Raw genomic sequence first — 14,596 nt, forward strand, 5'->3', positions numbered from 1 at the left:
ACTCATTTTAAGAATACAAATTCTTCAGGTTTTTTTTTTTTCTTTTTTTTGCAACTATTTTTATCCTGCCAAATTAAAAAAATATATTGTGGCAGCTTGTGTGTTGTATTCTGAAGTTCTCTTTTCAATTATGTACCCTTCCCCCCAGAAAAGAAAAAGACATAAGGTACTCACAGTACCTTTTCTCACAAAGGATGCGCATACAAGTTAAAAAATACAAGCTCCAGTAAAAAGACAGCAAGTGCCTACACAAGTATTTAAACCAGCCATTAAGAATATCCATTCCAGAAGAAGAAAAATAGGTACAGGTCAGGAATGTCAGTATCTTCCTGCAAAGCAATAACAATATGCAATAGTTTCTACCAGGGATTTTCTCTACATGTAGCTGGCCCCATTGCCCCCCAAGATTTCTTTACAGTTGAGTTTTTTTATTCATTTATTTTTTATTTATTTTTTTACACCCAAGGCAGAATGAACGTTTTACTAAAACTCAAGACTTTTACAGTTACAGTGACAAAAACATTTTAATAGACCCACAATTCAAATTGAACTGCAAAATAAAAATAAAAAACAAACTTTTTTTCTATTTTTGTAAAATGCCCAGGCATTCTCCAATATTACAAATACTGGTATACTTTTACAGTAAACAAGAAAAATGTAATATATATTTATATATATTTATATACTAAAACCCCGTCACCAAAAAAACCAATATACACATCATAGCCACTATGGCATTCAGAGAAACTTTATAAGCAAATTTGGAAAAAAAAAAAAATACTTGTTTGTTTAAAACACACATACACACAAATATTATTTTACCCTTGTACTTGTTTCAATACTGTAAACGTATTTTAAGACAGAGTGCACTAAATTCTTTTTTTAAGTTTCTGCTGTTCCTGATTTTTGTCCAGTCTCTTCCTTGACTATCTGTGGCATAACAATCCACTCCGGCGATTTTTCTATCGAGGGACGCAGTCTTGTCCTGAAGTGAAGAATTCAATATATACGTTTGTGCCTTTATATGTACATATGCATACATATATACACACACAGACACATGAATGTTGTGCTGGGTACTTTTTTATACCTAAATGCATCTTTCCTCGCCTTTTACAATTTATTTCTGATATTCTATTGGAACCTTATAAGCAAATTAGGACTACCTTGAGTAATTGACACCTCTCTTTTTTGTTCAATCCTTTTGCTTCACAAAAGAGTTTCATTCGTCTCAGGAGACAATAAATAGGAAGATCAGTATTCAAGGCACACTCACGTCAAATTGAATGGCAGTACAAAAACTGTCCCAATAAATTAATTTTTTTATTATTATTTTTATTATTTTTTTTATAGTGCCAGCATTGTGAATGCCATGCCTAGCAACACTGGCACTTGAATCTCAGATGCTCCCTTGTACTATAACCCTTTTGCAAGGCCAAGTCAATCCATTAAATGTAATTTCTTGCCTAGAAGCCGCTTTTTTTTCTTTACCTTTTTGTGTACAAACAAATCATAAAGTGCAGGTCAGCTGAGTAGATCTATTTTTTCCTTTTTTTTTTCATTAAAATTTTTCCCTCAATGCTACAATTTGGGTTGCTTGAACTCAGGGGAATGCAGTACATTATTCACAATAATGCAGAGTTGTGATTTAGGCATAGGTGTTGCTTGCTGAAGACCAAATAAAAAAAAAAAATACAAAAACCAAAAAAAAAAAAAAAGAAAAAATTCAGCTGTGCATTCTTTATGTGACAAAGTTGCTACTTCTTAGAATGTTCAACTACACATCACAGGAAGTCCTAAATGAAAAGAAAGAAAGAAAAATAGTCTTACTGGTTTAGTACATGCTCAACAAATTTCTACAGACACTGATATTGTGAAATTTACTGAACGCATAATTGGCATTGCTTTTGTTCAGATGGGAAGAAACCAGATTAACCAGAAATTTTAATATCATAAACATTTTGACTATGGCACACTAATTAATCAGATTTACTGTACAATATAAATTATTTTTTATGATTTATAGACAAATCTAAAAAATGCATAGGGCAAAAGCTGTATTCAAGTGATATTATAAACAAACATGATTTCAGAATGCAAAAGAGTATCTCATAATTGACTTTGATCTTTTTACCAATATGTCTGGTTAAAGAGGTGACATACACAATGAATGAACTGTCTGAGAAAACCATACCCTTTCAAAAATAATACAAGGCAATCCATGACATGAGCAAATTACAAATGGTAATCATAAATATCAGGAGCACTGTATTAATGCAAGAAAAGAAGAAATACTGTAATGATTTGGAATAATTTATACTTCTCTGAACTGTCTGATATGCAACTTGTACATGTGTGAGTGGTAGACATGCAGTTCAATGCATTGACTGCTTTCACGTTTTCAATTTACTTTTGAAATTGTTTCATTCTTTTTGCTCAGGATTACTGTTCTTTAAGGAGATTTAACAACAAAAATGTAAAAAACTTACAATTTTCAGTGACACCATGAGTTGTAATAGAGACCTGGCAGTGTACAGAAAACAACTATGAAAAACGATCCCCTAGGCATGATGAAATTGTGTTAAACTGCTCTGATGAATGATGCTAAATGAATGGATCTCACTTATCAAATAACACAGTAGGCCATTCAACTGATCCTGAGATGTTTAGCTTTCCACGTTCATGTGGTTATATGGCCAGTGTTACTGTAGCTTCCTACAACTGTAAGATTCAACATAATTCAGAATGTAAAAACTACAGTATTTGCATTAATTAAGCATGTACATGTTGAGACTATGGGGTTAGTTTGTATCAATGTAAACAGTTTGAATGCACACTGATTAGAGGACCTGTATGGCAACACACAAGCAAAATTTATGTGATAGCGTTGTCTGTTTCGGTACTTGGTACCTAGAAGCAGCTGCCTTTGTTTTTACAGTTATATCTGTATCATAATTTATGTATTCTTAAGGATCTGAACTCAAATCCCCCTTGTTTTACTGTCAAAGCTGACATTCAGTGCTACATACCCAATTAGATTGATACATTTAAAATCAGTACATGCTACAACTTTAAAGGATTGTTGTCCGCTCTTAGCCTATTACTTATAACAAACACAAAATAGCTTTCTTAGTTTTGCGTTCAAATTTGAAGATTCAGTTCGGCTTCTCCTCAAGAAATTACACGAGTAGCTTAAATATACAATTGTCTAAAAGCAGCGGCCTAAAGAATTATTTTATAACAATTGTATTGTTTTACTAAAAAAAATCTCAGGATATCATCTGGGTTTAAAAAAATAAAATCCCAGCCATCAAAATTAAATGAAAAACAAAAAAAAAATGAAGAAATAAAAATGTACCTGCACATGCCAAAATATTACAAAAATCCAATAAATACAGAAATTATTGCACAGTTAAAAAGGCTCCAAGTATGTTACTGCTTAATTCATCCTCTGATAGATTGTTTAAAAATGCAATGCCAAATGAGGCAGTTTAGGCCGGCTTTAATTTTAACTTCCTGTTACTGTTTTTTTTTTTTTTTGTTGGTGTTTTATTTAGTTTTCTGTTGTTGTTTTTCTCAGGTGGCAGTTTCTTAGGCAAAACATAAAATTAACCCAAAATCAATATTTAGGAAAAAAAGAATATCCAGCTACCCACTTTATTCAAGAAGTGGCGAGGAGGAATAGGAAACTGGCTTAGCTTCTCTCTGCTTGTTCAATTTTTACCTCGTTCGTCATCAAATGTTCTCCATGCCACTTTTTCATGTGTTTCTCAAGGGTACTGTACACGCTGAAGGGCATTTGGCAAATGTCGCAGCGGTACACTTCCTTACCGAGCTGGCCGTGCGTCTTCATGTGGCGGGTGAGCTTGCTGCTCTGGGCGCAGGCATAGTTGCACAGCTCGCACTTGTAGGGGCGCTCTCCCGTGTGGCTGCGCCGGTGGACCGTCAGGTTGCTGCAGTTCTTGAAGACCTTGCCGCAGAACTCGCAGGTGTCGCTCCTGCGGCTCTCCTTGGAGCTGGGCCGGCCCGGTCCGGGACCCCCTCCCAGGTGAGGGGTGCTGCCGCCACTGGCTGTCCCGCTGCGACCTGAGAGGCCCCCGTCCAGCATGTCCCCAGGGGGGGTGGAGAAACGGAGGCTGCCATTTTCCGAGGAGTGCTCAGAAGACGTGGCGAACGGAGATTGTCTGGAGTCGGTGAACCCGAGAAAGGGGTCTTTGATGAAGTGCCGCGACGCTGCATAGCCCACCAGCCACTGGGAATAGACATTCTCGGACGGGATGAGGGGGGCGGGAGGCATGTCCAGGTCTTTCTCGATCTTGATCCTCTTGGCCGAGGAGTTGGACAGACTGGGGCTGGTGATTGGGGTGGGCTTTCGAGGAAACAGGCCTGAGAAAGAGTCACCTGAGCCACAGTTCCTACCGTTCACTGTCGCCCGCTCCACCTGGTCCATCTCTCCCACCACTGAGTCCTCGTCTCCTGTGTCTCGCTGCCCTTCCGAGCTCCTCTTGGAGAAGGGGAGCCTTTTCCGATTGTCAACTATCAAGTTATTGTACTGCTGTATAGTGCTTAAACCTACATTTTCTACAATCTTGCCTAGAGATAGGGCCTTCTCATCAGGTGGGGGCTTGGAGCCATTTTCCCGATTGCGACTGAACTCTGAGTCCATGCTAAAATTCGACTCTGGCCTACTCTCATTCTCTAGCTCCTCCTCCTCCTCCTCTTCCTCCTCTTCTTCATTGTCTGGTCCCATTCCTTCACCCCGGAAGTCCCCATCTCTGTTTTTCATGCCCTCCCCGACAATGTCGCTAGTCCCCGGCTCCGGAGAGCTTGTGGCGGAGAGGCCATCGTCAGACCGCCCGGTCATGGAGCCGGACTTGTGCATGTGCGTCTTCATGTGTCTCTTAAGCTTGCTGGCCTGGGAGCAAGCGTGGTCACATAGCTGGCATTTGTAGGGCTTCTCGCCCGTGTGGCTCCGCCGGTGCACGACCAAGTTGCTCTGGAACTTGAACGTCTTCCCGCAGAACTCACAGGACTTGCTCTTGCCCTGGGGCTGGGGAGGGGTGGTGCTATTGGGCGGCATGGGCGGCAGTGGCGGGGTGCTCAGAAAGGGAGACTTGGGGCTGGGCTGAAAGGGGTTGGGGTTGAGGAGACGGTGCATAGGGTTGGCGCGGCTCGGCGAGAGCGGAGGGGTGGAGTTGGTGTTCCCGGCCAGCTCTCGGAGTCGCCGGGAGAAATCCATCGACTGGGACTCTATTGCCATGGGCGTCAGGCGCATTACTCTCTCGAAGGCACTGGGATGCTGGGAGATTAAACCCATTTCCTCGGCACTAAGGCGTTCCAGGCGGTGGGGGTCCAGGTGGTGGCGGGGCGGCGGGCTGACGAAGGGGGGCGTGCTGGGCAGGCGGTTCTCCACGAAGCCCGGCGGCTCGCGGAGGAGGGGTCCAGTCATCCGCAGGAGGTGGAAAGGGTTGTTGTCCCCCAGGAAGTTGGTGAGAGTGGACTGGGGTATGGACTCGGCTCCCATGGGGGGAGGGATGGTGATCCTCGGGGTTAGCGAGCTGTTGGAGTGGTTGGTTTCCAGGTAGATGCGGATCCCGTGTGTGTTTTGGGCGTGCTGGAGGAGGAACCAGGCGCTGGTAAACGGCTGCTTGCATGTTGTGCATATGTAGCTTGAGGGTTCATCTCTACCTATAAGAGAAGAAAAGCACAAAAAAAATCTAAGAGGAAAGTTTGCACTTTCCTTTTAAACCTAACTGTTCGTTTTATCCAAAAATCCAAATACATGTTAAATGTCTGTATATCATTAAAAATACATCTCTTGTATAACGTGATGTCTAAATTCACACATTCACAATGTCTGGATTCATGGTAAATACAGGTTTATATATCCTTGAATCCAAAAACAATCATATAAGTAAAAACATTATAAAACTGATATGGGGAAAACAGCGATGACAAAAAGGTAAGGCAATGGGTTTATGTACAGTCTGAATTAATGAGGCATACATCAAAGTGTGCTGTTCTTATCACACAAAATACAAATACATTCAATACCATCAAATATGTTACTGTATGCCTTATAATCTTTTATCGCCATGAATATCCCAGTCTTCTTTCTGCTGCTCAGACATTCGGTGCAGCTCTCAATTTGCCTAATACTTTGGGCCTGGGAACTATCTTGCACATCATGTTGTCACATGAATGGGACATGCTTTTCATATTCTTAATGCGCACATTTCCATAGTCTGCTAGCATGGGCTAACATTGTGGGGACACTATATGCATGATTTAAGAAGTATTTAATCGGCATCTTTACAAATCGCTGAATTATTTTAGCAGCCAAACGCCTTCACAACACTCCCAATGGCGGAAGGGACTTAATCCTTCCCAAGTCTGCGATGCCAAGTAATATGCTTCCATACTGAAGAAATTCAACTTAAACCGCCATTTAAGGCATTTTTATCACTAGCAAATAAAAGCTTTTTCTGCTCCAGGAAACAAATAAAAAACAGATAAAAAATGGTGCACATCAAGATGAATGGTTTCTAATAAAGAATGAAAAAATAAAAAAGGCAGAAAAAGGCTGTGAGTAAATTATTACTGGTCTAAGGTTGTTATTTAGTATTTAAGTCACTGGTATTTAAAATACGGCCTGCAGGCATTCCATGTCACTTCAGCCTCACAAAATTAATCAATTACTGCAGATGGCTATACTGCAGTTTTTTTCCTTCCTTTGTGGATTATTCAGGGAGATTTTTTTTCCCCGCACATCTATTCCACTCATTTTATTATTAGAATCCCAGGAGTAGCACAACCCCTTTACCCATCTCTTTCATTTAATTGTGCACGGAGAGAGCTGGCTGAAATAATTATAACGCATATGGAAGAGGCTCAAATATTGACTATGCACTCATTGGCTGAGAGGGATTTCAGAGACACTATCTTGTTTTGGGACAGTCAGAATACATTTTGGGCACAAAGTAAGGTTTACTGGAATATACAGATGTGCTGTTACCTCACAGTATATCCAGTGTAAAGACACTGGAGATAAAGACACAACTATATACATCAGGCAAAACCTGTGTTCATAAAAAAGTCATTGTAGTTATAACAATACCAAAAACAGTGAAAAAACAGTGATCCTAACTGTATGTTTGCCTTCATATGCACTCCCTCAGAGATCCATAAGAACAGTGAGCGCATGTGGAGAATTTTACCCATGATCAAACCTCACACTGCTACTCCGCAAAGCGACGAGTATCAGTTATTTACCTTCTCAGAGCTCTGTACCTTTAACTACACATGACTAATTGATGATGCCGCCGCAATGTAACACAGGTTCTGCAATGCAAAGGGGACTCGTTACAGCTGCCGCGCAAACAAGCAGCGATATACAGCGTATTCACTAGAAAAGGATGCTAAACAGAGTCTGCGACAGTCCTGGGGGATTGTTATAAAAACACACTGGAAATGGTAATTGTGCGCTCGGAAAACGAGTTTCATTTATTTATTAAATGAAAGCTCGCTGTTCTGACCTAATGTGGCAATTTAGAAGACGAAGGAAAACATATGCTGCAATAATTGTTTGGGTATTTGATTCGGTTATGCATTTCTGTGCCGGCAGCTACTGCGGGTACACGTTAAGTTCAGAGGAGACCCGGATGAGGAAGTACGTAAGAATGTGCTTTTTTTACTGTGGCTATTGTCAGAGTGAGCGGTGACTGAGCGGTTCAGTTCAGTCATTCCTATGCATGCGGCTGTTACTGAAAGTTACAGTTCTAAGAATGATACAGTCAGCAGCATCACAGAGAGGTTTGTGGTGAGGAGAGCATAATACTGTTCATACACAAAATTATCTTGCGTGTCGGTTTTTTTATTTTAAGATATATTGCGGGCTGTATAATTTGCTGGTAAAAAAGTATGCCCATATGATTTAAAGCGCAAAACCACCACAATTACTGCCAATATATGATAATGCTGATCAGCCATTTCACTACGCATGATCAAACAAACACTGTCAAATAACAGCTACTAATATTTGAGGTTTACAAGTGTTTTGGAAAATGTGAATGCAATTTCAAGCATTTACTGACAGAGCATCAAATCTCATGATAGGGCATCAAGTCTCAACCGTAATTAATGTATGCTACGTAACCAACTGAATGACTTATTGTAGAAAGTGACGCAAAATTTCAGCATGGTGTTTTGTTTTATATGTGAACACTCTGTGAATGTGAAAACTCTCATCTTTAAAGCATGTGTAATTGCCGTTCCCATGCGTTTCTTATGGCGCATGCCCCAATTTATATTGAACCATTTGAAAATGCTAACACAATAATGTAACTACACTAGGCTGTCAAAACCCACGTACCCTCATGGTATTTTTGACCTTGAGCAACATAAAACACAAATTTAACTTAAAAAGTATGTTCAACCACACAGAGATAATTTAAGGCAAATTATCTACAGCTAAATGTAAGTGCTGTTTAGGGATGGCTTTAAAGCATTCCTACAGTGTGATGTGAAATGAAGATTTTCAGAAACAGCATGACTAGCGTAGTCTTTAACATTTCAGCCTCTCAAATTATTGCTATATGAGTGTCTGCACAGAGAGAGGTTCAACCTCGTACACTTTGCAGGAATCTTCCAAATCAGCCCCGACCAACATTAAACTATTTAACAAATGCATTTAAAAAAGTCTCCTGGTAAATGCATTCACTGCTAAATTACCATCTCTTCTAGATGTCTGTAAAAGAGAGAAGGGGCAAAACAGCTGTTCACATCTGCAGTCAGACTTTGTCCTGTAAACCCTTTGACTTAATTACAGTGGACAGAGCATACGCTTGTAGACAATAGCCGCCCTTTGTGTTTACTGGGCCTTCTGAAAGCTACAGCCGTGCAGGCCCCTCCCCTTTTTGTTTTATGGCCAAGGCTTTCAAAGGACTAATGCTCCATGAAAACACACACACACACACACACACACACATACACACACACAGGGCCCAAGAAGACAACAACGGCACTTTTACTAGGCTGATCCTCCTCCTCTCTCCTGCTCTATATCTCTGTCTGTCTCTCGCTCTTGTTTCTGGTTTAACTGCTGGGGCGTGAAAGCGTACTGTACTAGCTGAACTTCTCACAGACCAACAAAAGTCATCGGGGGGCCGAATGTTCATTTCTGCCCCACAATTAAGACGAATCAATGCTCGCTGCCTGAAATGGTATTTCTCCTCACGATAAAGGGACTCGGGCGTGAGTTTATTGAGAACTGTTCAGCGTCTGCCCTCCCGGGGGGATTGGAGTCCGACGCAGATGGCAAATAAAGTATGCAGCCCGAGGCGAGAGCACATTATGCTAATTCTAATGTCAGCTGTACTTTAATATACAGCTCTATTTAATCACCCCATTATTTCACATTTCCATATGAAAAAAGGGAGAAAGAGAGAGAGAGAGAGAGAGAAAGAGAGACAGAGAGGAGAGAGCAAGAGAGAAGGAGGGAGGGAGAGGAGAGAGAGAGAGACCGAGAGAGAAGGAGGAGGGAGACAAAAACCTGCGGCACTTCTTCCAGTGATGCCACTGCTGGGGTGGATGCCTTTCTGTGCCGTGAGACGGTGTGGGGCTCTATAGTTTTTAACTCCTGCAGCCACACACACACACATATACACACGCTCATACCACACACACATACATACACACACATGCGCGCATGCACCACACACACATAATCTCATGGGTAAACATGTACTGTAAGCACTGGGATCTTCCACAAACTCTCACACAGAGCAGGAAGTCCGTATGATGTAGACACTGCTTTTAAAGTAGCAAGGAAGGCTCTTCCTGGCAAACCCTTTAAAACTAGAAATGCACATAAATTTGTGCACATAATCTAACTTTATTTTCAAGACAGTGCTTCAGTTAATGTAAGATGTCAGTACATTGCAGGCAGTATTCTGAAAAAGAAAGAAGAATCATGACTGTGTTTTCCAAGACAACATATTCACAGTGTGAACCAGCTGTTTGGATGAGGAAAATTGAAAACGCCACTGTGCCTGTGTCATCTATGGCATGGCTTCATGCCATGTAGGACTTGATTCAATTAACCAGAAATTATTGCTAATAACGATCTTAGGTTTCCAAACAGGCAGTGTCAAATACTGTGTACGCAAATCCAGGGTTTAAATGCACATCAGAAGAGATGACAAACGTCCTCAAATATGTCTTCACGCTTATCATTTGGCGAGGAGACTGAAGCCCTTAATGGGAGTAACCAATCCGCAATCAAATAGGGACAGTACAATAGTGTTAGCACGAACTGAGGTAAATAGTTTACAGCATATTTCACGTGCTTGGTTTGTTTCTGCAACTGACAAACAAACCAAGGAATTCTTTGCATTTTTTAACATTTAAATAGGTATTTTGACAGATTTCACCAATTATAAAAATTGTCATTTTTTCAGCTTTGTCTGTCATTGAAAAGCAAAGTGGGGAAAATGCTAAATTGGGCCTTTGTTGGATTTGTTCTCAAATCATTTTGCAAAAACATCTACTGTCGCATTGTGCCACTGTTGGGACTCAATTGTTATTTGTCCCATTCATGAGATTAAAATAACGCCACAAAATCATTACTCCACATCGTTTTAGTTGTCGGTGTGCAAAAAAAGGCATTTTTTTTATTTCTGTTTATTTGGCAGATTGACATTTTATTGTCATTATAAGCCAGAGTTTCTTTTGTTTTTGTTGTCTTAAAAGCGAAAGATGCTCAAAGAAAGCAGCCGAACCAAATTGTAATCGTGGGGACAAAGGGCCAAAAATCTCTTGGAATTCTGATTTCCACACAATAAAGCCCGGTTCTAAATCGAAGGGAAAAAAGGATATTGCATCCCTTAATGAGGTGCTCATTTGCTGACATTGGTTTTTACTATGGGGACTTCATTTAGGCTGTCATTAAGCTATTATCTAGCGTAAAGAATTCTGCCGTCCTGTAAGTAGCGTGTTAGGTCTGGAAGCCTTTCTCTCTCTATTAGTGGAAGCGTGCCGCGTTGGGCTGGAAGGCTGCCTGTGTTTTGTTTGGCTGTGGTTCACACAGAGCCTTGGCAGGAAAGCTCTTGGATGGCTTACAGAGAGAAGGGGGGAAAAAAGAGAGGGAGAAAAAAATCACTAGTGTACGGTAGCACACTCGATCTAATGGGAGTCCATCTCTGGCTCTCTGTAATGTACAGTATGATAGTCCACGATTTCCTCCAAGCAGATTCTAGCATCCTACTGTAAAAGTGGCTTCTAACAAAAAAAAGTACATTTAACAGAAAAAGCTTCCCAAATATGAATTCATACTTTTCCCACTGTAAGAAAATTTTTCTTTTTCACAGACAAGATAAGGGAAATTAATTAGGCAGAGAAAAAAGAATTCTGATAGAATGCATTTTTATCATCTTGAACTGCAAATGTTAAAATGCACAAAGAAAAGTACAGTTACTGAAATGCACGGTCAGCAATGCTGCGCTGATTAATTTAAATAGTTGCATTGCAATGCGACACCGCTAAACGAAACTGCATCTGTTTCCCCCACTGAACTGCAGTTGATAACTGAAAAAAAAACATGAGAAAAACATTTTTATGGTTCATACATACTGTATATTTGACATGTTAATAATGCCAGAATATTTCCAACCTGTCTTACAAAACAGGCTTCTACAACAGTATACAATTAAATAAAAAATAAACGAAAAGCGGAATAAAAAGCAGAATTTCCTGTAATTTACATAGAGGACACTATGCGTCCTTATCAAGCACAATCTGGAGGGCTTTTCAACACTTACAAGATACTGAGATATAAATATCTCAAGGGAAGGCCCTTGAACTGTTATTTCTTTAACCATACAATATCTCAATAACCACAGTATTCTCCTCAACACTCTTGTGCCATGTATTTTACAGAAGAGAAACACAATTTTATAAAGTATAAAGCACTAGTTATGTTCAACATTCTGGAAGGGGGGAACTTCTGACGACAGACACATCAGGTGATTTCGCTACACATACTTTGTACAGCTTAGTTTTTTAAAACGAAATATAAAAAAACAATTACTACATCGCAACAATGTATGCATTTAAATATATATTCACATAATGCGTTGGATGATAAATAACAAACAATAGGCAATTTTTTCAGGTCAATAAAATATAAAATATTTGAGGTAATGACATACATTAAAAGGCTTTAGATTAAGTTAGAAATTGAACATTTAATATTCAGTTTGTGTAGATTATACTGAACCATTTGAGAAAAATAAAAGTACATAAGAATTAATTTCTTGCTGCTGAAGGCATAAAAGTAAGCCCATGCATCATGGGCCTCTTCATCGAGAAATGAGCTGTTATTACGATTGTATATTCTTGCAAATCTCTCCTGATGCATTCTTGGTCATTTAATGTTGATTAAGCACAGTCCGCCCTTAGTGATAATTCAGAGGGACTACACACTACGATTTCAAGATGACTCTTCCCTGAAACAATTATTCATGCGGACGCAATGCTTCAAAACGAAGTTGGACCCTCTTCCGTAAGATATACAGAAAGACGTATGTCCCATTAATTAGAACTCAAGCTGCTGTTTGCTGAGAGGGGACCCGAGTGAGGCCCAGCTGTAGCCTCAATCACAACTGACGTCTTGCTGCAAGAACCATACAGTTCCGCTGCGAACAATCGCCCCGGCTCCATTCAGGCAGATGAGCGCATCAAACGGATCCGTAATTGTCAGGCAAATACTTGTCCATCTGAATCTGGTGGATTAATAAAGATTATTACACGCTCGGCTGCGAGGCGATGCGCAGACAGATACGCCCACGCGCATACGCATCATCCGCAAGACGCACGTGCGTCTCTGCTCATATATGTAGACGCGTCTGTATGGATGCGCGCAGCGTACATCCCATAATGTGCACACAATAACCGCATTTTAGAAAAAAAAACACAAATGCAGGTGTCATTTGTTTTTTTTTTTCTTTTTTAAATTATTGGATGATTTTCATTCAGCCCCTAATTTACCGATATTTCTTTTTTTTTTTTTTTTTGAGGAGCATGGGTGGTGAGATGGAATTGTAATTGAGAGCCGTGTGCATACAGTAGGCCCGGGCCCGGGATGATGAATGCTATTGTACTGTAAGGAATAGGTGGGTGGTGAAAGCGCTCGGCATTGTGGGGCTCCCCACTGTTTCTCCCTGGAATACTGTGATGTGCGCTCTTCAAAAGGCTCATGTCACTGTCGCTGCCTAATTTAAAGTCAGACTCCCCCGAATTTGCATCTCACCACGTCTTACAGGATGTGCCATATGTCGTTAAAAGACAATGGATACAAATAAATTGGCACCACTAAAAAAAAAAAAAAAAGCCATCTGAAAAAAAAAGGATGACGGGTGTTTAAGGATAGCTGGGAACATATTCCATGTACATCCCAAACAAACAAAAAAATAATCACATTGCTGTTAAAATGCACTATAGCTATTATGGAAAAGGTGCATTTTATACTGACGGTGATTGTATGGCGTAGCAGTATAGGGGAGCCGTTTGACACCGTTCACCAAATGCATCAAAATAAATAACTACGGCTGTTAATTTAGCACTGAGCCCAGCTGCAGACAGCAAACCAGGAGGCTTTCGAGCTGAGCACTGAGACGTCATACTTCAGAGCATAGCTGGAAAGTGCAATAACGAATAAAAATGCTCATTATGGAATGATTTCAGTTTTCACTATGATTCAATTTGCAGTAATTACTGTGGCCCGCGCTAATAAAAACTGCTACAAAATGCGAAGGTCAACTACCAGTTAGGAGTGTTCATTTTCATCTCAATGTATTCATCCTCAGCGCCTAATGGCCCAATTTTCTCCCCTCGCTCTTCAATAAATATTGCTGGAATTACAGGTTAAATAGCTAAATTAAATCATGGCTATTATGGGAGGCTGTACTGCACTGTGAGGGAAACAGGTTTACCTCTGCATGTTCAATTACAGGGGAAGTGCCAATAGCCAGACACTTTGCGATTAATGTCACAAGTGTTGAGGCGATCAAATTATAACATTCTTTTTTCTCCCCTCTGCGCTTCACCAAATAAGACAAATGTATGCCAGGGCTTTGTTATTGCAAAACCACCAGCCTCTATTTGTCATGCTTAGTAGGGAATCTGAAAAAATAAAAGTGAGAGGCTAATTGTTTTAAAAAAAAGTTCTCAACCCCTTGCATTTTGCAAAGTGATTCAGAATAATCTATTTTACTGCATTCAGCCATAGCTACTTAGGGCAGCATCTGTCAAGTCAAATCGAAACTGAAAGCACTGCATATAACCTTCGGTCATTGATTCCTGTGATATAAGCAAACCTCAATCTTTTTCAGTCTACGCTGTACTGATGATAGAGAAGAAATCATTAGATTATAAAATACACTTTAGAATACACTGCAGTTTACATTTGATTATGAAATAGCACTATTGCCATTTCTAACATCTTCAACCAAACTTCTACACATCAAAAATTCAGACGGGGAGGTTCTGTGACTTAATGATACACCTGCACACATATTCACCATGGAATGGTGAATATGTG

At 40.2% G+C, this 14,596-nt stretch overlaps 1 protein-coding gene across 3 annotated transcripts in view; it reads right to left on the minus strand.

Annotated features, from left to right (window-relative positions):
- Positions 1-800: 800 nt before the first annotated feature.
- Positions 801-14,596, minus strand: part of bcl11ba (BAF chromatin remodeling complex subunit BCL11B a) — a 49,194-nt gene continuing 35,398 nt past the window's right edge. For 2 of the 3 annotated variants that reach the window (XM_036542585.1, XM_036542584.1), the window contains exon 3: positions 3,579-5,688. In XM_036542585.1, coding sequence (XP_036398478.1) covers positions 3,695-5,688 — 1,994 coding nt within the window. In that variant the 3' untranslated portion in view covers positions 3,579-3,694. Of the gene's footprint in view, positions 1,797-3,578; positions 5,689-14,596 lie in introns of those variants that run through there. The other variant, XM_036542586.1, reaches the window with a different exon arrangement.

The sequence above is a fragment of the Megalops cyprinoides genome, chromosome 12 (assembly GCF_013368585.1).
Source record: "Megalops cyprinoides isolate fMegCyp1 chromosome 12, fMegCyp1.pri, whole genome shotgun sequence".
Classification (NCBI taxonomy): domain Eukaryota; kingdom Metazoa; phylum Chordata; class Actinopteri; order Elopiformes; family Megalopidae; genus Megalops; species Megalops cyprinoides.